The sequence below is a fragment of the Lynx canadensis genome, chromosome E1, assembly GCF_007474595.2.
Source record: "Lynx canadensis isolate LIC74 chromosome E1, mLynCan4.pri.v2, whole genome shotgun sequence".
Taxonomy (NCBI): Eukaryota; Metazoa; Chordata; class Mammalia; order Carnivora; family Felidae; genus Lynx; species Lynx canadensis.
The window spans coordinates 43,107,829-43,131,751 of record NC_044316.2 but is presented as its reverse complement, the minus strand read 5'-3'; the positions used below and the strand labels follow the sequence as shown (position 1 = coordinate 43,131,751).

The 23,923-nt window shown below is 45.4% G+C and overlaps 1 protein-coding gene across 3 annotated transcripts; it reads right to left on the bottom strand.

Annotated features, from left to right (window-relative positions):
• Nucleotides 1–2,349: 2,349 nt before the first annotated feature.
• LOC115501167 (ADP-ribosylation factor 2) lies at nucleotides 2,350–23,808 on the bottom strand. 3 transcript variants are annotated; one of them, XM_030296100.1, is made up of 6 exons: nucleotides 23,724–23,808; nucleotides 21,243–21,409; nucleotides 13,804–13,914; nucleotides 7,961–8,085; nucleotides 5,844–6,025; nucleotides 2,350–2,473 (listed from the first exon to the last, which is right to left on the bottom strand). In XM_030296100.1, the coding sequence occupies exons 2-5, from the start codon at nucleotides 21,388–21,390 to the stop codon at nucleotides 5,864–5,866; spliced, it is 546 nt and encodes a 181-aa protein (XP_030151960.1). In that variant the 5' UTR covers nucleotides 21,391–21,409; nucleotides 23,724–23,808; the 3' UTR covers nucleotides 2,350–2,473; nucleotides 5,844–5,863. The 3 variants fall into 3 exon arrangements, with proteins under 3 accessions (XP_030151960.1, XP_030151959.1, XP_030151958.1); XM_030296099.1 differs by lacking the exon at nucleotides 2,350–2,473 and adding an exon at nucleotides 4,207–4,931; XM_030296098.1 differs by lacking the exon at nucleotides 2,350–2,473 and having other exon boundaries at nucleotides 4,207–6,025.
• Nucleotides 23,809–23,923: the final 115 nt, after the last annotated feature.

Genomic DNA, 23,923 nt, shown 5'->3' with positions numbered 1-23,923 from the left:
AGATGAAGAAATAAGGTTTAACAGATTTAAATATAAGGCACAGAAAGGTTGGTATTTTAACCATTGTCACACAGCTGACCTTTAGTGGAGCAAGGATTTGAACTCAGAGAACTTAACTCCAGGATTCAAACTATTAGCCATATCACTGGGCTGGCATCTGATCATTGGGCTCACCCCTGGCCCTTACATTTTAAGAAAGATGCTGACAGATCAAAGCAAGTATGGCAGAGAGCTACCAGAATGGGAGAGGCTAGAAATCTTACATATGAAAAATCCGGGGGTTTCCGTATGGGATAAAAAATGAATTTGGGGGGTGGAGTTCAGGTCATGGTCCCAGGGTTGTGGGATCGAGCCCCGTGTCAGACTCTATGCTGAGCTTGGAGCCTGCTTAAGATCCTCTCTCTCTCTCTCTGCCCCTCACCACCGCCCCCCCCCCCCACATAACTCTCTAAAATCCCAAAAAACAAAACAAAAATAAAAATAATTTGGGGGGGAATGCAATGTCTGCCCTCAAGCACTCAAAGAAATGTCACATGCCAAAGCAAAGAAATTTATTCTGCACAGAAGGATAAGGGCAAGAGACGGATTTCAATTTTCTGAAGATTAGAGAGTTATCCCAAACTGGAATCAGCTGCTTTAAGGTACTGAGCTCCCTGGCACCAAAAGCATGCAAGCAGAGGCTGGACAGCTTGTCAGCCAGGCTTCCTACTGAGATGATACTCTCCCTCTTCTCAAGGTGCCTACAGCACTGCCAAGATGTATTAACTCAGCACCCTTGTTGCCATTGGTTTCATGATTGTAAATTTCACACAGCTTTCTTGAGGTAATTTACCTACTATCCAATTCACCCATTGTGAGAAAGCAATTTGGAGGTTCTTAATAAATGTATACAGTGGTGCAGCCATCAGCACAATCCAGTTTTAGAACAGATTGTAGTTTTCGATTCCCAAAGAACATAAGCATCCAAGGTAGGTTGAGGTGTCCCTTGGCTGCAGCCTCCACTGGCCTAATAATGCAGCCCACGTCCCCATGCCCTGGCTCTTCCCCTCCATCCACCACTCATTCTTTCTTGTCAGCTGACATGGTTCTGTACCTGCCGCTGTGAGCCTGGGCCCTGGACCCTCCCCAGCTGTCTCCACTGTCACTTTTGCTTCCTTCTCTCGCCACGTGCCAGTGTCTGGTCTTCGGCACAGAGTCTGAGGTGGCAGTGTGTTCTGGAAGACTATGAACCCTGGTGCCCCAGATCTACATTTGAATCATGGACATGTGGCCTCACAAAGTTACTCTATCCTCTTGAACTCTGGCTTCTCCCTTTGCAAAGCAGATGTAATACATGTGCCTTGCTGGGTGTGAAGAGCAGAGCTGATGTACGTAAAGTGCCTACAATGGTATTATGCTCAATAAATGGCAGTGATTACTGCTTTGCGATTATGATTACCGCTTCTAATCCTGCTGCCACCTTTATTATCATTGGCACTCACAAGTGTTCTGCTCTGGGTGTCCATTTGCCTTTCTCTTCCAGGCACATCCCTAACTGCAGGCCTTTTCCTAGGTTACTCCTGACGTCCCGGGAAGAAGACGGATGCTGCCAGCACCTGGAACCCCCAAGGCCCACCTCTGCCAGCGCTGCGTGTAGGTCAGTGGGATGAAGCAGCAGCACCACCTAGTGGCGATGAGCAGCAGCAAGTTATTTACTGGTCAAATTAGTAGCTAGTCTGACTAGACACTTCGGAGCCTTAAAGGTCAGTGGTCCATCCAATGCTTGTGTGTGAGTCTTGTGTGTGCACAGCACCCTCCTTCTCATGGCCATGCGTTAGAATAAAAGAAGACGATTAAAAAAAAATAAAAATAAAAAGAGAAGAAAATTTCGTAGCATGGTGCTCCTACAGACCACAAGGTGTGACAAGCCAGTTTAACAAGCATCCCCAGCAGGGGCGTCTGGGTGGCTCAATCGGTTGAGCGTCCGACTTCGGCTCATGATCTCGCAGTTCATGAGTTTGAGCCACATGCCGGGCTCTGTGCTGACAGCTCAGAGCCTGGAGCCTGCTTTGGATCTGCCCCTCTCCTGCTCACGCTGTCTCTCTCTCAAATATAAACAAACATTTTTAAAAAATTTAAAAAAAAAAGCATACACCAAATCTACAGACAGAAAGATCAGTGTCAGTGGTTAGTGGTTGCCTAGGATTGGGGCGGGGGGGAGGGAGGATGGGGAGCAAATGCTAAAGGGCATAGGGTTTCTTTTCAGGATGACAAAGATGTCCTAAAATTACAATGGTCACACAGATCCGAGTATACTGAAAACCACTGACTGTACACTTTTAAATGGGTGAACTGTAGAGTATGTGAATTATGTCTCAATAAAGCTGCTACCAAAAAAGGTGAGAAGAATATCGAAACTTTCAAAGGGAAAAAAAAATTCATCTCCACGGCGTATCATCAGTTTGTGTGTACTATCTGACGACCTCCATCACACCTGTGGACAAAGGACTCAGGTCACTTCATGGTGTCCTACTTCACTTGAAACCTACCTCAACAGGAGTGTAAACCCTCCTGTGCTGAGCAACTCACATGGAAACATCCCCAGTTCTGCTAAGGCATTATATGCCTATATTATAAATCTGATTATACGACCCACTATATATAGAATTGACTCACAGAACCCCCATATTACCCCATATTCTTGGTATCCACACAGAGCTGTATCCCAGAGGTCAGGCTTCTAGGTAAGGAAATGCAGGGTCATTGGTTGAGTAGCCCAACCAAATCCAGCCAGGAAGTGGGCAGAGCTTTAATTTCAGCCTCAGACTTGGATTCAAGGTTCAGAGCCCTTACCATTCCATAGGGTGACCACACAACCCATTTTTTGCCCTGTGTCCCGCATAATTATTGGTAGCATTCCATTCCCTCTCAAGATAACACATTCCATGGTTCCTATGGGGCAGTCCTTCCCCTGGGGTTCTGCCTCATCTGTGCCTCAGATCTATGTCTCTGGACGGATGCTGTGGTCAGGCCAACAGCACCTCAGCACTTCCTAAAGCACCCACCAGCCCCAGGCCCTTCACCTGCCCGGAACAGGCAAATCCAAAGAAACAGAAAATAGATTAGTGGTTGCCACAGGCCTGGGGGAAGGGAGGAATGGGGAGTGGATGCTACTGGATCCAGAGTTTCTTTGGGGGGGGGGGGTTGTCTAAAATCAGTTGTTGTGGTTGCATATACTAAAAACCACAGAATGTACCAAAAAAGGGAAGAGAAACAGGTGAGGATAGGACACAGCAACATGCTTGGTAATCAAGGACCCCAGCTGGTCTCGTGAACATTCTCCATGGTTAGAAAAGGACCAAGCATCCAGCAGGAATAGAAGGTAAAGAGAGCAAGACAGAGATTTATACAGCCCCCACACACGATCCCACTTCCCTTCTCCTACAAATAACGCTCATCGGTTTGTGGCCACCAGCACTGTTGTTCACACTTAGACATGAAGATACTCCCCGGGAAACACCAGAGCAAGGTATTCAAAGGTCTGAGACACTGAATCTGCACAACCTTACTGGGTAAGTATCATCATTCCCATTTAACAGTTAAGGAAAAAAGGGGCCCCTGGGTGGCTCAGTCGGTTAAGCGTCCGACTTCGGCTCAGGTCATGATCTCACGGTTCGTGGGTTCAAGTTTGGCGTCAGACTCTGTGTTGACAGCTCCGATTCTGTGTCTCCCTCTCTCTCTGCCCCTACCCCACTTGTACTCTGCCTCTCTCTCTCTCTCTCTCAAAAATAAATAAGCAAAGAAAGAAAGAAAGAAAGAAAGACAGACAAAGAAAAGAAAGAAAGAGAAAGGAAAACAGGTAAGCAAATGGAGGCTCAAGAGATACAGAAGCTAAGAGTAAATGGCCAGAGGCCAGCAGCCAGTAAGGGACATAACTGGGATATCAACATGGCTTTCAGGGACCCAAATCTTTGTTCAAAGTGACTACACTGAAGTGGCCCCGCTCACCCCCACTCACCAGCTCCAGACCACAGGGAAAGCCCATAGTTTGAAAGTGTCACGGATGCTATCAGTGAGGATACTGCTAGAGGCACAAAGGCTCAGGACAGCACCTCCGGGGTCGTCTTTTGCACAAGTACCCTGGGAATGTTCAATAGGAAGTCTGCTAAGACGGAGGGAAAAGGGATCTTAAAGTAGTTCGACGACACATACAGAAGCACGTGGCTGTCCTCTCCTCCTTCCAAGGCAAGTTCTTTATTGTCCAACCGACCGACAATTGTTAAACGAGGCCTAGCACTGTACTAGGTACACCGTACTAAGCACAAATACAAAAGTAGAGGACACAGTCCCTGCCCATTTGAGGCGCACAACTTAAATCTCTCAGGAACTGTTCCAGGGTTAAAAACCAAATCGGGACTTGGATGCCGGTATTGCAATGAACAGTCTTTAGGGTCAACATCTTACAGAAAAACATCACACCCCACGTTGATCGTGGCAGGAAATCTCTTCCTGGGAGTATCGACTTCATTATTATCAATAAACAAGGGTTACTTTAGTTCAAGTTCACCTTACATTCCCCTCCTCTGTAATTTGAATAAGAAGCTTTTTTGAAAAAGGACTTCTCAAGGGCCACGTAGTGGAAGTGCTCAGGTACACATCCGGTCAACAGCTGTCTGGCCAAACGAGCTCTAGACTACCACGTGAAACCAAGCTCACCTCCAGGCCATTTTCATGAACATTCTGAGGACCACATAAAGCACGTTTCCACGTAGGACATCATTGCCATCCGGGAGGGGGAGCGGGCGCCGCAGAGAGCGGTCTGGAGGAGACATTTTCATATCAAAAGCGAGCACCGACTCAGGGGCAGTCACAGGGGTGGCCGGGAATTTCATCTCGACCCCAAAGGAAGCTCTCAACCCTCTCTCACTCGCAGAACTCACAGGTGTGTGGTTCTGGGAACAGAAACAGACCAAAACCGAAAGTCGAAGGGAGATCATGAACTTGGCGACGATTCCATCACAGGAGTGAACCTCCCGCTTTGAGCACAGAACATTAGCACGGGACAGAGAAGTGGGAGCAGCAGCCTCGGGAGCCTGAAACCTGAGAAGGGGAGACAGACGCAGGGACACACGCCTGCCCCTCCGCAGGACCCTGTGGACAAGAACCTCGGCCTCCCGCTGGGTTACTTACCCCACATGGTCTCCATCGGGCAAATAAGAGGCAAACGGGAAGGAACTAGCATGAGGAAAGGACTGGACAATTTTCTAGTGTTATGGAGACTTGACACTCTAATGAAAAAGACCTCGAGTTCCTTTAAATGAAGCACATTACACCAGGAAGAAAATAACTTAAGGGAAAAGTTCAGATCTGAACTTCAAACCCGCAGGAAGCAAGTGCCTTTTTCCTCTTGAGGATCTTTTGCTTTAAAGCACTGACAAGTGAGTTGCTAGCTCTGGCAGTGATGGGCAAGAAGGACGGGCCCTTCCTGCTTACAAAAGAGCACCAGCGTCTAAGGGGACTCGAGCTGTGCGGAGACGCCAGCCCCGGCTCTGCCAGCTCCACTCAGCCCCCGGCCAGCTCCCCGCCTCCTGCCCGCTGTGGAGACGGCTCTGGCGAGCGCGCACCAGGAAGCCCCGGGGGCCCTCCACCCGCGGCCAGGCTGAGCGCCGGAGCTACTCAAGTGGAAGGTAGCATTTCACATTAACACTGGTTTTTCTTCAAACGTAAGACTGGTTTTCTTACAGCACGTATAAGGCACAGTGTGAGAAAGCTGCTCCCGCTCCCAGCCACACACCCACACTCAGCTCCTCACACGCACGCACGCACGCACACAGAAGAGGCCAGCTGACTTTGCCACAACGCACGGGGAAGGGATCGCTTCCGATCACTTCTGGTTTTTGAGCTGGTTGGAGAGCCAGTCCAGGCCTTCGTAAAGCCCATCTCCACTGGTGGCACAAGTGGCCTGAATGTACCAGTTTCTCTGGCGGAGGGAATGTAAGCCGAGCTTGTCTGTTATCTCCGCTGCGTTCATAGCATTCGGAAGATCCTTGAAAAAAAAAACCCGAAAGTCAGTTTTTAACGATGCATCTATATAACAAAATACTACGTTCTTCTCCCCAAACCTACCCCACCCCACAGTCTGAGCTCAGCTGATCCTTAATCTGTCTCTCTCTCTGACCTCTCAACTCCACACTGGGTAACACCACTGGTTGTACCATCAAAACAGATGCAGAATCTGACCCCTCCTCAGCACCTCCACAGATACCCTCCCGATGCCAGCACCATGACCTCTACCCTGGAGCACTGAAAGAACTTTCCTAATTGGTCCCCTTGCTTCTGCACTTGTTCCCCTCAAGTCTGCTCTCAACCCAGCGGTCAGGGGAAGAGCGAATCATTCTTTCAAAACCCGACAACAGCTCCGTCTCTCTCAGGGGGAGAGCCAGCGTCCTTGTGATGGTCTGCAAGGCCTTCGTGACCTGAGCCCCCAGGACCCCTCCCTAATTGTCCTGCTTAATCTTTTCAAATGCCGCAGTCACCATATGTTGCTACGTTATAAAACTTACTTATTTGGTACGTGAATTACTTATCATCTGTCTCCTCTAACTAGAACCCAAGCTTGTTTACAAGCTTGTTCTCTGATATATTTCAAGTTCCTACAACTATGCCTGCCACGTAATGTAGATCTAGACATATTGATATGGATCTGGATATATCGATATGGATCTAGATATAGTGATATGGAATGACATCAAAGATATGCTAAGTAAAAAAGCTGATCTCCAGAATGTAAATATGAATACAATCACATAACTGTTTACACAGGCATAGAACGTTGTAACTCTGGGAAAAGAAGAAATTCAACAATGTTTTACCCTGAAGAGTGAGGCTAGAACATTCCACTTGGTATTCTGAACTGCTGGCATGTTTTTACCACGGGCATGTTCTGTTTTTATAATTAAAACGAACAAGTGTCATTTTCTTTTTGAAAGTCTATTGTGCTCACTAGTGAAATTCTGGACTGGCATCGAACCCAGCGGTAGGGTAATCACTGAGTGATGACCCAGCCACCATTTAAAATCATGATTACAAAGAGCTGGGTGGCAAGAGAAAAAGTGACACACAGGATGCAACCCAGTCAGAAGAGCGTGAGCTCAGTCACATAACGAATGTGTTCATGGAGGAGAAAGTGGATGGAAACACACCACAATCGACTGAGGTTATCTCGGGCTGGTACGTTCCACAACTCTACCTTCTTTTCCAAGCTTAGTTCGGCTTTGAGTCCCGAGGTGGGACGGCTCTACACTTGGCCCTCCTCCCACTCTTCCTTTACTGCTTTCCATTACATTTATGTAGAAGACTCTTCTCCTCCTGGAGGATAGGCCCCCTATGATGCAACCACCTCCTCCCTCACCGCCCCCGCCCGCTCTGTTCCAGCTGTATTGGCTGCCTTGCTATTTTTGGCCCCACATGGCTCCCTTCCTGCTGGCCTTCAGGTCTTCTTCTCAAATGTCATCTTATGATGGAGGAATCCTGGCCCTTCCCCACATCTATCCTCCACACTTCCAGCAGACACATTACATATTATTTACTGGCTGACTCTGCTTGCGCTAGAATGCAAACTCCATGAACACAGGGATTTTTGTCAGTCTTGCTGCTCACTGCTACAACACCAATACCTAAAACAATGCCTGGATCTTAGTAGATGCTCAATTAATATTTGTTGCATGAATGAATAGAAGACATAAGCTAAAAAGGAGGTGCATAGGGGGCACCTGGCTGTCTCGGGGTTGTGAGTTCAAGCCCCATGTTGGGCCTAGAGCTTACTTTAAAAAAGAGAGAGAGAGAGGTGGGGGGTAATGTGGGAAGGTTACAGTAGAGACTAGAGAGAGAGGAAGGCAGATATCTAATTTAAGTATCCATATTTTTAAGTGAACATCTGGCAGAAATTTCAGCCCCGGTATTCAGAAAGCCAACAACATACCTGTTTATTTACAAACACCAATAAAACTGCATCTCTGAGCTCATCTTCTGCCAACATTCTGGTTAGTTCTTCTCGGGCCTCATTGACCCGCTCTCTGTCATTACTGTCAACCACGAAAATCAGACCTGGAAAGAAATCACAAGCATGCTGGTAATCTGAACCTGGAAAGGGGAGCTGTTTATACGTCCTTACAGCTTCTCCCTACTTATGTGTATGGTTTCACCGAAAGCAATCCATAAGGAAGGACATCTAATCTCCAGTCAGGAAGCCTGCTGCACACTCAACCCACCTACCTTTTCAGAAGCATCACAGGCCTTCACCAGATTAACAGAAACAAGAATATAGAGAGAAAAGGTTAAGGTTCATGCTTTATCACCTTGCTTCTACATCATGCCTACATAATGAAGTCCCAATAAGAACAAAGGACGTCAAAGTTCAGAGAAGCATCCCAGGTTGGCAAGACTCAAATGATGTTACACATCAGCGTGCCAGAGGTAATGCAGTGTTTTCTCCGTGTGCAAAGGACCATGGAAGCTTTGTGTCTGGTAACTCCCAGACCTCGCCCTATGTGTCTCTCCCTTTGGCTGGCTCATTTGTATCCCTGTGCTATAACAAAACTGTAATTCTAAGTATCTCGCTTTCCTGAGTCCTGTGAGTCATTCTGATGAATTACCGAACCTGAGGGGGTCGTGGGAACTGCTGAATTTGCAGCCAGCCAATGAGAAGTGAGGGTGGTCTGGGGACCCCATTTACGGCTGGTGTCTGCAGTGAGGGAGTCTTGTGCCTCTAACCTGTGAAGTTTGGCCCAACTCCAGGTAGCTGGTGTCGGGAAATCTTTGCAGGATCCCACACTAGAGAGAGCATCAGGGGATCCCCAGGAAGCAAGAGACAGGTCGAAGAAAGATACCACCACACTGTGTGGAAGCAAAGGTGGCAGAAACCTGCACAGACCTGGTTGCTGCTACATTGGCTGGAGGAAGCACTGGGCCAAGATGATTCCCTGGGAAATCCTACTCACGCCCAAATAGAGAATGGGGAAGACCGTCTTCGCAGCCGTCCGTGTATAGTAAAGTACATAATGATAGAAAGAACTTGGTGGCTAGCTGACAATAAGCCCTCTGTGCGACAAAAACGTGAAGTGGCTGCCAGAACTAATTTGCTCTCAGGCTGTATCGAGAGCAGTGTCGGCAGCTCAGTTTCTAGGGTATGGGCGATAAAAAGCCTTCTCTATCGTGTGTCAGTCAGAACATCCTGTGAAGATTACATGGTCGCTGCAGGACCCCACGCTCTACAACGCAGGCGCACTGGAAGGATTCAAAGAAAGACTAGGACGGCAGAGGAACTAGAGACGATGTCAGACGAAAAAGAACTGACATAACCGGGGATATTTTATCTCGAGAAAAGACTCACTGGGGGGACTGACAGCTGTCTTCAAATATCTAAGAGTTCATGCCATAAAGAGAGGTTCAACTGGTTTTTATATAGCTCTATAAGTACCCTGAAGATCAGTGGGTACAAACTACAGGACATTGACAAAGAGTCAACAAAACTGAAGACCCAACGGGCTGCCTTGGGAGGCCTCCTTGTCACTGGGGAGATTTGTGCCCCGCTTCAGCCACAGCTTATGGGGACACTGCCAAAGGGACCTTCCCGGTAGCAGAAGTGTAGCGTGAGAGGATGCCTTCTTGGCTGCCTCCAACACGGATTTCACAGTGATGTCAGGAGGGAGAACCGGCGCTGGCCCTCTGCCCCTTTCCTCCTGCTTCCCAGGCCCACCCGACAGCTGCCTGGCCAGCTGCTCTGGGGTGGCCCACTCCTCAGACAGGAGCTCCCACGGCTTCGGGGTGCTCGGGTGCTGCACCCGAGCCAAAGTCCCGTCTGTTATATCACATCAGATTAAAACAACGCAGAACATCCAAAACTTCTCCCAAAGATGCAATATTCTACCAATAGTATAACCAGGTCTCTGATCATAACTAAGCAAACAAGGTTATCCAGAAATTCGAGGAGATCCTTAGTCTCCAAAGCAGAGCTGACAGGGTGGGAGCATAGAATCCCTTCGCCATTCCTGATAGAAACAAAGGTTTATAAATATCAGGGCCCACTTTATACTGCTTTCACATAAATCCTGATCTGAGAAACAAAAGAATCTAGCATCAGACTGACTCTACTTTTGAACGGGGAGAACCTAGAAAAGATAATTTTACACATGAATGGTACACTACAATTTGTTTTAAAAGGCCGGGAGGCTGGGGCACCTGGGTGGCTCGGTGGGTTAAGCATCCGACTTTGGCTCAGGTCATGATCTCACGGTCCATGAGTGAGTTCAAGCTTGGCATTGGGCTCTGAGCTGACATGCAGAAAATATCTTTGGACAGATGTGCAAAAAAATAGAAGTGCTGGTCTATGGAGGGAGAATTGGGTGGTTTGGAGACAGGAAGGAGACAGTGGCATTTCATTATACACTTTTATTTCTTTTGGAAATTTGAACCATATAAATGTATGGCCATTTAACAAATTAAAATTACTACACTTACAATCAAGGAAAAAAACCTTAAAAAAAAAAAAGAAAAATCTGTCCACGTGAGAACTAATGGACCATTTTATGCACTCTATGTAATATAATCAACTAAGAAACCACATAAACTATTCAAATTCCAATCTATACAAGCGAAGCCTAGTGAAGACAGTCAAATGTCTTAATGGAGAGCTAAAAGCTATCATTTAGTCTGTCATACTCAACATACTGATGAAGAAAATTTAAATAATAAAAGACAGCCTGACCTTTGAGAAGCTGGCAGAAGAAAAAGAGGCAGCATCCAAGGCCACTCAGAACTGAGAAGCCGGGACCCACCACAGACAGCAAATCCATTCTTCAAACACTCCCCATTTGCTAATCTCATGAGCAGTCTAAATTATGCACCGCAAGGTCCTAGAACACAGCCAGGTGCCTGCCATCAAAGCAACAGTCGCTGGAGTTCAATTAAACTGGACTTGTTAAGAATAGAAGATTGAAAACAAAAAGGCATTTCAACTTGGTGACTGAAGGTGACAGCACTGAATCAGGCAGGCAAAAGGAATCCTGCCAGAGAACGAGGAAGTAAAACCTCTCACAATTTGGGCTCTGTGATGGGGTAATTTACAAGTCAACTTGACTGGCCAACGGGGTGCCCAGACGTGTGGCCAAATGTTTCTCTGGGTGTGTCTGGGAGGGGGTTTCTGGATGAGGTTAATGACATTTGAATCAGCAGACTGAGTACAGCAGACTGCCTTTCCCCGCGGGGGTGGGCCTCTCCAGTCCACTGAAGGCCTGAAGAAAAGAAAAGAGTGAGAGAAGTCCCTGCCTGGCCATCCTGGAACTGGCCTCCAGGACTTCTGGCTCTGGACTGGAACTTCCAGCATCAGCCACCCTGGTTCTCCTGCTTGCCAAATGCAAATCCTGGGACTGCTCAGCCTTTGTAACCACGTGAGCCAGTTCCTTATAATAAACCTGAGATAGATAGATAGATAGATAGATATAGATATATATCTATATACACACATATATTTCCATCCATCCTATTGGTTCTGTTTCCTCTGGAGAAGCCAGACTAATACAGGCTCCTAGCCTACTACCATCTAACCACCGAACAAAGCATTTTACAAAATCAATCTCATTCAAGCCAAATGATCCAACACAGGAGGTGGTACCTCCATTTTATAGATAAGGAAACTGAGAAAAGATTACTTAACCTTCCCAAGGTTTCATAGCAGAGCTGTGGTTCAGACCCACACTTTCTAGATTTATTGACTAATGAGGAATTGCATCCGTCTGGCCATTATGGCAAGTACCAACCCAAGATAAACGAACACTCTTGAGTATCAGAAGGTATATTGTCTGCAGCGGATTGAAACAGAGATGTAAAAATCTAACAGTCATCATGGAAGTTGCTAGGTTATCAAGTTCGTTCTCTGAAGATCAGTAAAGGTAAAGAATTAAGCACTTTTTCTGCCTTTCTTATATAAACTATATTTCAGAAAAACCAAATATTTGATGGGACTTCTCTGTTTAGAAGGATTTCAGCTAACAAATACAACTGAAATGAAACGATCTAGAAAAATCACCATTCTGTAACTCTAATAACAGATCTAGCAGTCTTCCACGAATGCTAGAATCACTAAGTGAAAGGCAACTTTATTTTGGGAGAAGTATGCTGAAACCATCTGAATCCATTTAGCATCACTAAAAGTGGGACAACCAGGCCTGTGTTAAGATGTGATACAACAGGAAGTACTTAGCATCACTTCTGAAGTATCCTTGCCGCCAATATGAACCAGAATGTAACCAAACCTCTAGAACAAACTACCATTTTACAAGATATCCATAGACAAATTAAGTAACACTACAATAATCAGCCAAATCCAAAATGCAGGATAAACATCTAACAAAAAATGACACAGGAAAAAAAGAGGTGGGGAGAAGATCTGTTTTAGAGTAAGAGACTAAAGGGACATAACCATGAAACGCAATGTGTGAACTTTGGTTCCCAATGCAAACAAATCAAACGTAGAAAGGACATATCTGACCCACCTGGAGAAACTTGACTACGGACTGGGTACTTGTCATTAAAGAATTAATACTAATTTTGGGGATGTGATAATGGCATGGAGATTATGTTCAGAAAAAAAGGCTTTATCGGTTTGAAATGAAAACTGAAGGATATGTTTCATGAGCAAAAGGTATCACGTCTGGGCTTTGCTAGAACATACTCTGGGCAAAATGCTAGTAAACTGTTGAAGCTGGGCAATGGGTACAAGGGGGGTTCATTCTGCATCCTCTCCTCCTTATATCTTTTGAAGTTTCCACTAACAACAACAACAAGTGTGTGTGTGTGTATACATACACACATATATGTTTACATGCACACACACAGCATTTTAAGAAAAAAAATATACAATTTAATTTAAAGGCTGAGAAAATAGCTGCAAATGAAGTGAAGTGCTACAACAATGATCTAAAACATAAAGGGCCAGCAGGCTTGAGCACTGGGTGTGACAAGACCGACAAATACAGGCCTTTACTATGAACCACATGCAATGAAAACACCACCAGTAGTAGAATCTGCAAAATTAAGACTCCAAATAAGTTCTAAAGCGAGCATGAAGATGCCATCTGGTTATGATTCTACATGAGAATCAGGGTGTAAACAGCTATGTGAACAGTTTATGGATATCTTGACAGGCAACATTCTAGAAGGTAGCATTTATCCAACACAAAATCCATGGAAAAAACCTCAAAGAGATTGATGATGGGTGTGGACCCATTAGAACCCCAACTTCTAAGAAACCAGTGATAAGGAAACAAGGCAAGGATCTGGATATGCATGTCGATTCCTGCACCTCTAGAATAGCAGGGCAACAGGGAGGGACTGTGGCCACACAAGATGCTGGCATCTGGGGTTCCATCCACGCCTGTTCATTTCTTTCTCTCCAGAGGCATGATTCTTAAATATTCTCAACAGGTTTAAAAGAGCTTACTGAATCCAAATTCTTCCAATACTGGTACTTCATCTAACATACATACACTGAACCAAAAGACAAAATTCATCAGGATAGCCCTTTCTTAACGAATCTGGATTAAGAGAAGTTTTCTAGGTAGGGCATTAATGCCCAAGCACCTTTTTTAGAAAGGCAGGGACCATTTTCCGAAAAGAAACCTCCCCAGGAAGTGTAAGTGGGTCATCGGAAGAGAAGGAATGACTGACAGTCCAAACAGAGCAGAGCACAAGGTTTTGCCACGAGCATCCAACTTTAGACGCATTTAATACAAATGGTTCCAGGGCCACAGACTGGATAACCTTTACCTTGGGTGTTCTGGAAATAATGTCGCCACAAAGGTCTGATTTTGTCCTGGCCACCAACATCCCAGACTGTGAAGCTGATATTTTTATATTCTACCGTTTCCACATTGAAACCTAAATTGGGAAGACGGAGAAAATTGTTAATGAAGACTTCTGTTGGCTGAACGATTCCAATGAATTTCACCTAACATTTGGACAGTACTTTTAATTTACAAAGCAACTTGCTAGTCAAAGATCTATAGCTTACAGGGGCGCTGGGCTGGCTCAGTGGATAGAGCATGCAACGCTTGATCTCAGGATAGTGTGTTCAAGCCCTACTCTGAGCCTAGAGCTTACTTGAAAAAGAAAAAAAGATCTATGGCTTACAAAACCGAGTATGTTAGCTCGCTCTTTCACTCATCACCTTCTCTACTCTCTCCAGACTCAAACCTCACACATCCCCTTCTTTTCTCTCAGCAGATCTTACAGTGCACTTCAGAGCAAACAGAAGCCACTAATGGGACGACTTTCACCTCCCACCAAACAATGTAGAAACCTACCTACACCTTTCCCCACCCTTTGCTTCTCTCCTTGGAACAACAGAAGAGGGCCACTATCCAATGTCAGTTCTAACCACTCATACCGCCAGACCTTGGGCTGCTCTCCCCCCGCTCTCTGAAATCCCCACCCTGTTCTTCTTAGCACGCTTAAATCTTCACATCTTTCAAAAAAAGCCCTTCCTTGACTCCACATCTTGAACTGCTACTACCCTCTATTTTCCCTGTTAAAGCCAAACTTCTCCAAGAATAGTTACATTCACTGCACCTACTGTGTCACCTTGTACCCTAGAAAACCTTGGTTCTGCCCACCATGTTACAGACCTGGCGTTGCCGAGGCAAGTAGTGATCGATGGGCATGTCAATAAATCCAACAGATGCTCTTCGGTTCTTAGGTAATTTGACTTCACATCTGCCACTACTGCTCACTCCCTCCTTGAAACTCTTCCCTGGTTTCCCATTCTCCTTCTAATTCTATGGCTGAACCTTCTCGGTCTACTTAGTGAGCTCAACCACATTTAATTGATCCTTAGATGATGGACTTCCTAGGACTCTGTACTGCCCCATCCATTCTCTTCTTTCCACATCCCCAGAGGTAATCTCCTTCCCTCCTGGGGCTATATCACCATTTTTGTGCTAATGACTCTCAAATTTACATGATCTGAACCCAGATCTCCTGAGCTTCAGGTCCATAATCCAACCTTCTATCCAACATCTTTGGTTAAATGTCTCAAAGGCTCCGGTAAGGCAGTACGTCAAAACTGAACTTAAGATCCCCACCCCTCTAACCTGCTCCTCTCCTAGCTACCCCTGCACCCCTTCATCCCACAAGCTGGAAATCTGGAAGGCATCACTGACACTTTCAACTCTCTCACCCCTAAAATTCTCATTATGGGGGCACCTGGGTGGCTCAGTCGGTTAAGTGTCCGACTTCGGCTCAGGTCATGATCTTGCGGTTCACGAGTTCGAGCCCCGGGTCGGGCTCTGTGCTGACAGCTCAGAGCCTGGAGCTTTCTTTGGATTCTGTGTCTCCCTCCCTCACTCTCTCTGCCCATCCCCCACTCACACTCTGTCCCTCTCTCACTGTCAAAAATAAGTAAAAAATTTTAATAAAAAAAAATTCTCATTATCAAATCTTATCTGTCCAACCTCCTAAATATCTAATATTTAGAGGTTAGTCATCCTAACCCCTGAAACTGTCATTTCTTGCCTCAATTATTGAAGCAACCTAACTAATCTAGCGGCAGCCACTCTTCCTCTCTGTCCACTACCATTTTCTAATCAAAACTCTCAAAACACATGTGGTCATATCACTTCCCTACACATTCATGTTTGATTGAAATATTTAAAATAAGGGGGGAAAAATAATCTCTCTTTGGCTTCCCACACCCAAATCCCAAACATGACTGTCAAGGCCTACCACAACCTGGGACTGCTCACTTTCCAAATCTCACTTTGAGTCAAGCCTGGTTTTCGTGAGGGGCTCTCACTGCATTGCAGAAATCTCAATTCTTGCTAAATAAATGTATAATTTCAATGCCATTCTAAAGGGAAGAGGGAAAGGAAGTGGGATAGGAAACTTAGCAAAACAATCTTAAATGTAATCTGGAAAAATAAGTAAGCATAACCAAGAACTCTCTGAAAACAGGTAACAAATTACGTTTAAGATATTAGGGGTGCCTAAGTGGCTCAGTCGGTTAAGTGTCTGACTCGGCTCTGGCTCAAGTCATGATCTCACGGTTTCGTGAGTTTGAGCCCCGCATGAGGCTCTGCGCTAATGGTGCGGAGCCTGCTTGGGATTCTCATTCTCTCTCTCTCTCTCTCTCTCTCTCTCTCTCTCTCTCTCTCTCCACCCCCGTCTCTACGCCTCCCCCGCTCACACTGTGTGAGCGTGTGTGTGTGTGTGTGTGTGTCTCAAAATAAACAAAAAAATTTTTTTAAAGATATTATCAAACCTTAATAATACTTGAAATGATGAAGTTCAAATGACGACAACAGGGGGTTGTCCAGAAGGACACACACCCATGAAAACTTAATATATGACAAAGAAGGCATTTAAAATCAGTGTGGAAACACTATCCAATAAATGGTGGAGAGCTGTCTATCCCTGCACATGTCCTATACACATGTGACTGTCTGGATTTAATTGAAATTAAAAATGTGGGCTCCTCAATCGCACTAGCCACATTTCAAGCGCTCAAGAGCCACTTGCGGCTATGGCTATCAACCTGGACAGTGGTCACAGAACACTTCCATCACTACAGAATGTTCTACTGGACAGCACTGGCCTTCTCATTTGAAAAATGTAACTAGGGGCACCTGGGTGGTTCAGTCGGTTAAGCGGCCGACTTCGGCTCAGTTCGCAGCTTCCGCCTCGCAGCTTGTGAGTTCGAGCCTCGCTTCGGGCTCTGCTGACGGCTCAGAGCCTGCAGCCTGCTTCAGAGTCTGTGTCTCCCTCTCTCTGCCCCTTCCCCAGCTCACACTCTGTCTCTCTCTCTCTCTCTCTCAAAAATAAATAATTAAAAAAATATATATAAATAAATATAAATATAACTGAATCCCTAACTTACTTGTAACAGAAAAATAAACTTCAAGTAAATATTTCAATGTTTTTAAAAATGAAATAAAAATAATGCAAAAAAAATAATAATGCATTATTAGCAGTAGAAAATATTGGTGAATACTTTTATGACCCCAGAGTGAGGAAGACCTTTCTAAAAATGATACCAAACCTAAAAAAAAAAAGAAAAAAATTGGTAAATTTGGCTACCTAAAATTCTGTATGGCAAAACACAGAAAAAATGAGGTTGAAAGACCATCACCTGGAAAACCAGCATGGGACAAGACTTGTTCCTGACCCATAATGTCCTTCTTCAAATCGTTAAGAGACATATAAACATGCCAACAAAAAGAAAAAACCCATGGGGCGCCTGGGTGGCGCAGTCGGTTAAGCGTCCGACTTCAGCCAGGTCACGATCTCGCGGTCCGGGAGTTCGAGCCCCGCGTCGGGCTCTGGGCTGATGGCTCAGAGCCTGGAGCCTGTTTCCGATTCTGTGTCTCCCTCTCTCTCTGCCCCTCCCCCGTTCATGCTCTGTCTCTCTCTGTCCCAAAAATAAATAAACGTTGAAAAAAAAAAAAAAAAATTTAAAAAAAAAAAAAAAAAAGAAAAAACCCTAGAACCATATTAAAATCAAGTCACAGAAGAGCAAATACAAAAGACGCACTGATGTTTGAATATATTCACTTACAATAGAAGAAATCCCAATAAAAATCAGTGTTTTTTCTCTATCAGATCGGCAAATTCCCTGGAGAAATTAACACTTTTTAGTAGCTGCTGACACAACCTTTTTGGTGAGTGTGTACCCATATTAAATGTACGTTGTTTTTAAGTAAACTCTACGCCCAATGCGGGGCTCAAACTCACAACTCCAAGATCAAGAGTCACATGCTCCACCGACTGAGCCAGCCAGCCCCCCCTAAATGTACATTGGTTTTAACATAGCAATCCCTCCTCCAGAAATTACTGCAAGGAGAAAACTTTGCAAAAATGTTAAAGATGCTTACTTCAGCATCACTTACAAAGAACAACCATCAATGGAAATTCATTAAAATATAACTACAATGGAATACTATCCAGTTATTAAAATGCGATGTTCATCTGTATCAGTCGTTAGGTAAGCCCCCAAACTTAGTGACTTAGAATAATGATTCCCTCCATCACCACCACCAATTCTGTGGGTTGCCTGGGTTTCCCCCTGTAGTACATTCAGCCAAGGAATCCCCTGGGGGCTGGGCCAGGCTTTTCTCTCTCTCCAGGTAGTCTTCATTCTCAAGGAACATTGGGCTTCCTCTTCGGAAGGTGGCAGTGTTCCAAAAGTGCAAGCCCCAGGGCAAAAGCACTAACTTCACCTTTGCTTGAATTACATTTGTTGATGCTCCCTAAGCCAAAGCAAGCCTGTGGCCAAGCTGAGCATCGCAGTAGAAGGGAACTGCATATGGGCGTGGATACAGAGAGGAATGATGCATTGGGGGCCATTAGTTTAATGATCTACCACAAGGTTGGTATCCAATTCATTCACCAAACATTTACTGGACAGGGGTGCCTGAGTGGCTCAGTCAGGTAAGTGCCCCACTCTTGACTTGATTTTTGGCTCAGGCCACGATTTCATGGTTCCTGAGTTCGAGCCCCACGCTGGACTCTCAACACGGAGACTGGTGGGGATTCAATCTCTCTGACCCTCCCTGCCCCCCGGCTGGCTCATGTGTGTGCATGCATGTGCTCTCTCTCTCTCTCAAAATAAATAAATAAACATATATATATATATATATATATATATATATATATATATATTTATGGGGTGTGTGTGTGGCTCAGTCAGTTAAGTGTCAGGCTCTTGATTTCCGCTCAGGTCATGAAATCGAGCCAGCATCTGGCTTTGTGCTAATAGCATGGAGCCTGCTTGGGATTCCCTCTCCCTCTCTCTCTGCCCCTTCTGTGTGTTTTCTCTCAAAATATGTAAAATAAACTTTAAAAATTATCTCAAAAATAAGTAAACTTAAAAATAGTTACTGGACGACTATGTGCCAGGCATTTTGCTAGGGGCTTGGGAACAGTGGTGAAAAAGACAGACCTGGCTCCTGCCCTTATCTTACACACACACACTGTTGGAAGGAAGACAAGTGAGCAAGCAATGACAAATGTGTTGAGAGTCACTAAGAAGTTCAAGTAACTATGGAAACTTTTACCAGGGGAAAACCAGTCCAGGGTATCAGGAGAGGTGTCCCTGAGAAATAATGTGTAAACTAAGACCAAAAGAATGAGCTGGCATTAGCTACATAAAGGGGGAGGAGGCTAAGGAAGAAAGCGGGAAAGCATTCCACAGGGAGGAAATAACAAGAGAGATCCAAATATACTGTCTAATGCAGAGTAAGGTGGAAAACAGCACACATATGATTTTACAAAAATATTTACCAAAATGTTTTTTTTTTGTTTTAGGTTTATTTATTTTGAGACAGAGAGAGAACAAGGAAGGGGCAGAGAGAGAGGGAGAGAAAGAATCTCAAGCACGCTTCATGCAGTCAGTGCAGACAGAGCCCAACACGGGGCTCGATCTCAAGAACCCTCACAAACCACGAGATCATGACCTGAGCCAAAATCAAGAATCGGACACTTAATCGACGACTGAGCCACCCAGATGCCCCTTCACCAAAATCTTCATGGTACAGTGTTTTTAACACTTGTTTATGTTTTGCTGTAGGTCTGGTATCATGGAAGCATGAATTATTTTTATAATTGGAGACAACCACACAATTCTGCTATTTTCATTTGGGACTGATGACATTTTTTTTAAATTGTGGGTATGAACGTTTTGTCCATCTGGTTTCCTCCTTCTCCAAATGTTGCAATCTCTGAAACCATTGCCCAAGTTGGAAGTCGATCCTTTGGTTCCTGTGACTAATCCAACATTCAGAATGCTACTGACTTCACACATCATCCTGGGGAGCCTATTCTTACGTGGGAGTTTGGATCTAGAGGCAGTTCATAAGGCAGAGATCAAGTCCTGTCAAACCTGCCTTTGCAAAATCCCTAAATGGCCCACAAAACACAGTGCCGGGGTGCAGGGATAACTACACTGCCATGTCGTCCTCCAGCATTGGAATAAATCAGCTTCTTCAGCTGGACACCAACTCAAGCAACTGGTTTGAGCCAGAGTGAAGAAAATCACACTGCATCTTTAAACCTAGAAGCATACTTCCTGCGGACATGCTTCCCCTTAGAAAGGCCAGCTGGAAGGAAGTCTGACTGAAGAGGCAACAGTAATTGCCAGCTCCCATCTCAGGCTGAGGCTGGGACACACATTGAGTGGAAGAGAGGACATACCTGCCCTCCCGGTTTGTTTGTTTGTTTTAAGATTTTATCTTTAAGTGATCTCCACATGGGACATGAGGGTCAAACTCCCAACACCCAAGATCAAGAGTCCCAAGGAGCCTGCTATGGAATCTGTGTCTCCCTCTTTCTCTGCCCTTCCCCTGCTCATGCTGTCTCTCTCTCCTTCAAAAATAAATCAACATAGGGGCACCTGGGTGGCTCAGTAGGTTAAGTATCCAACTTCGGCTCAGGTAATGATCTCACAGTTCGTGAGTTCAAGCCCCGCATCCTGCTCTGTGCCGACAGGTTGGAGCCTGGAGCCTGCTTCAGATTCTGTGTGTCTGTCTGTCTGTCTGTCTCTCTCTGCCCCTTTCCCTGCTCGTGCTCTGTCTCTCAAAAATAAACGTTAAAAAATTTTTTTTAAATAAATAAATAAACGTTAAGATTTTCTCTTTATGTGATCTCCACATCCAACATGAGGCTCAAACTCACAATACCCAAGATCAAGAGTCCCAAGCTCTACCAACCAAGCCAGCCAGGTGCCCCTGCCCTCCCTGTTTTAATCATTATCTTTTTCCTTTTTTTGCCAAGCAGATAGGGTTAAGTGTGCTTAAACCGAAATGTGTTCATTTGAATGCCCTGTAAACCTAGCAATGCCCTAGAGATGCCAAGGAACAACTAAGAAATTCTATACCACCTAGTTTTGGCCTCAAAAAGTTTATGCTCTTGGGGCAGACAAAATTTTCAAAAAAAGTATTTAGTAATAGGGATGCCTGGGTGGCTCAGTCGGTTAAGCATCTTTCAGCTCAGGTCATGATCTCACAGTTCGTGGGTTCAAGCCCCACATCAGGCTCTGTACTGAGAGTATGGAGCCTGCTTGGGATTCTCTCTGTCCCACTCTCTCTGCCCCTCCCCCACTCACACTGTTTCTCTCAAAACGAATAAACTTAAAAAAAAAAGCATTCAATAACAAAAAAGCATGTGAAAGTACAACATACTAAGTTGTAAATTGGTCTTGTCACAGGTCCTGAACATACCTATTGTAGGGATGGTAGTCACAATCTCTCCCAGTTTCAATTTATACAAGATGGTGGTTTTTCCAGCCGCATCCAAACCCACCATAAGAATCCGCATCTCTTTTTTCCCAAATAGACTTTTAAACAGTTTTTCAAAAACGTTCCCCATTGTGACTGAATTCTGTTACCTGAAAAGAAAGGCAAATTAAGTAACTGTTCTTTGCAGAGATATAGAAACGCCACACATAAAATACAAGTCTCTGTCAGAGGTGGCTCCTAGTAAAATGTAAACAATTTTAAGTATAATTTGGCCATTAAAGAGTAGCGTATCTAATTTTCAAAGGGAAATTCAACTAAGCTTTTTGATGTCTTGCCACAAAATTCTCTTTTTTCATTGCAGCACCCAAGTGGGATAATGGAAACACAGTCAATGATACCACTATGGCAGCAGGCTTTGGTCACCCTAAGTATGGAAGCCATGCCACAACATATACATCTACACTCACTTGAAATGAGAACTAATGAAGGACAGAACCAGTGTATTTTTTTTAATGTTTTTATTTATTTTTGAGACAGAGAGAGACAGAGCATGAGCAGGGGAGGGGCAGAGAGAGGGGGAGACACAGAATCCGAAGCAGGCTCCAGGCTCTGAGCTGTCAGCACAGAGCCTGAGGCGGGGCTCGAACTCAGACCGCGAGATCATGACCTGAGCCGAAGTCGGACGCTTCACCGACTGAGCCACCCAGGCGCCCCAGAACCAGTGTATTTTACTGGATGTGAAGCAAAGTCCTTAAGGCAGGTTAAGTATCAGTATCTCTTAGAAATTTAGTAGTTGCCTTTGGCTAGCAATCAGTATCAATATCCAGAAAAGAACCTACAAAATTTTCAGAGGGGAGGAAATAGAGCATTGAGACACCGCACTGCTAATAGAGAAATTGGGCAAAGAGTTGAGGAGATCCCATAGCATCCAGTGTTGACATCACCTGCCTCTCAACCAATTTTTTTTTTTACTTTTTGTTGAAATATAATTTACACACAGATAAAAACACACACGCTAACCATACAGTTCAATGAAATGTCAGGAACCAATCATAAAAAGATGATTACCAGCGAACCAGAGCTCCTTGTTCCTCAATCCCAATCTTTACCTCCCAAAAGGTAATCACTACTATTGATATCTAACAGCATACATGTTCAATATTTTATTTTTTAGGAGAGTGCATGATAGATTCTATATAAAGAAAGGCAATAGTAAAGACAGACTAGCTTTGCAGGAATTTACAGTCTTTTAACACATCAGCCTATGAAGTGTAAACTTGACATTCTAAAGACTTAAAATAGTACTGTATCTGAATCTCGAACCAAGCTCCTCAAAGTCTACAAAGATTCTCCCACCCACCCCCCCAAAAAATCCTTGTTATAAAGACTATGATTTTCCAGTTAAACTGCTAAACAAAGAAAAACTTAACTCCCTGGCAGAGCAGAGAGAAAATGCAGTAAGGACTGCCAATCTCATTCATCTGGATCCTAGTGACCTCAGAGGGGAGGTCACCAAATTCCAGAGGCCTCACGAATGAAATTCAACGGTTTCCCACAGTAGCCTAACACGTATGATGCCCAAGCATACACCATTCTGTTCCGCCATCAGAGGAAAGAAGCATTTATCCCGTACATAAATGAAGTAAAGATGAACTGCTACAACCAAAGAACGATGAATGCTTTTATCATTCATAGATGGTTTGTATGTAAAGTATACAAACGTCCAGGGCATTGCAGCAGTCAAAATCTTGTTGGGCGACAAAACTAGAGACGCCTTGTCTTTGTTTCCGAAAAAAACGCAAACCGCATAGATGAGAAAAACTGTAAGGAACGTGCTGGGAGTGGAGTGGGGAGGTACTTCCCACTTACACATCCTTGGAGCCAAATACTCGTGCTCCGTTCCCCCTCCCAACCACACACGGTACACCACCTAGGTTTTCCCTCCTGCTTCTCTTTCCCTCTTCTCCCTCCTCATCTGCCAGAGGCTCCCAAATCCCGCTGCGTTTCTGGAAACCCTCTGGGGAAAAATATCCCCGATCCCGGCGCCTCTTTAGCACGTTCACCCTTCCCTGCCACAAGCACCAACTATCCATCAAGGAGGAACAGCGGCGAGACCCTCTGGGCGCGAACGAGAAGGGGGCGGGGGAGGGGAGCAAATGGGCGTGCGCGGCGGGCAGGCACGGGCTCCGGGTCCCCGGGAAGAACCCAGAATGCCTTTTCTGCCCGTCCGCCAGGCCGCTCCCTCTCAACCTGCCTGCCCTCGGGAGAGCGGAGGGTCACGGTGGACGCGCCAAGCTTCCCCCGGGTACCCGCAGCGCTGGCCCTACAGAAGGTGGAAAAGGGACAGGAAGCCCGACCCCTTTCCGCAGGCCAACCGCTGTTCTCTGGTTTCCTGGCCGCTAACGGTGCGGAAATCCAGCCAGGCCTTGAATGCTGCCGCCCCTTCTACCCAGCCGCACTTACCTGCCGCCGCACAGGGCACCGTTACCCACACCACTGCCTTTCGGATTTCGGCTCCCCTCTGCAAAATGGCGACTGGCGCGGGGGCGGGAACGGCAGCCAACCAATCATCCATCGCCTCTTGGAGTTTTCGTACCAATGAGCTCGAAGTTCTGTGAGTGACGACATGTCTGGCCAATGCAAAGGATAATAAGAGCCTGGGC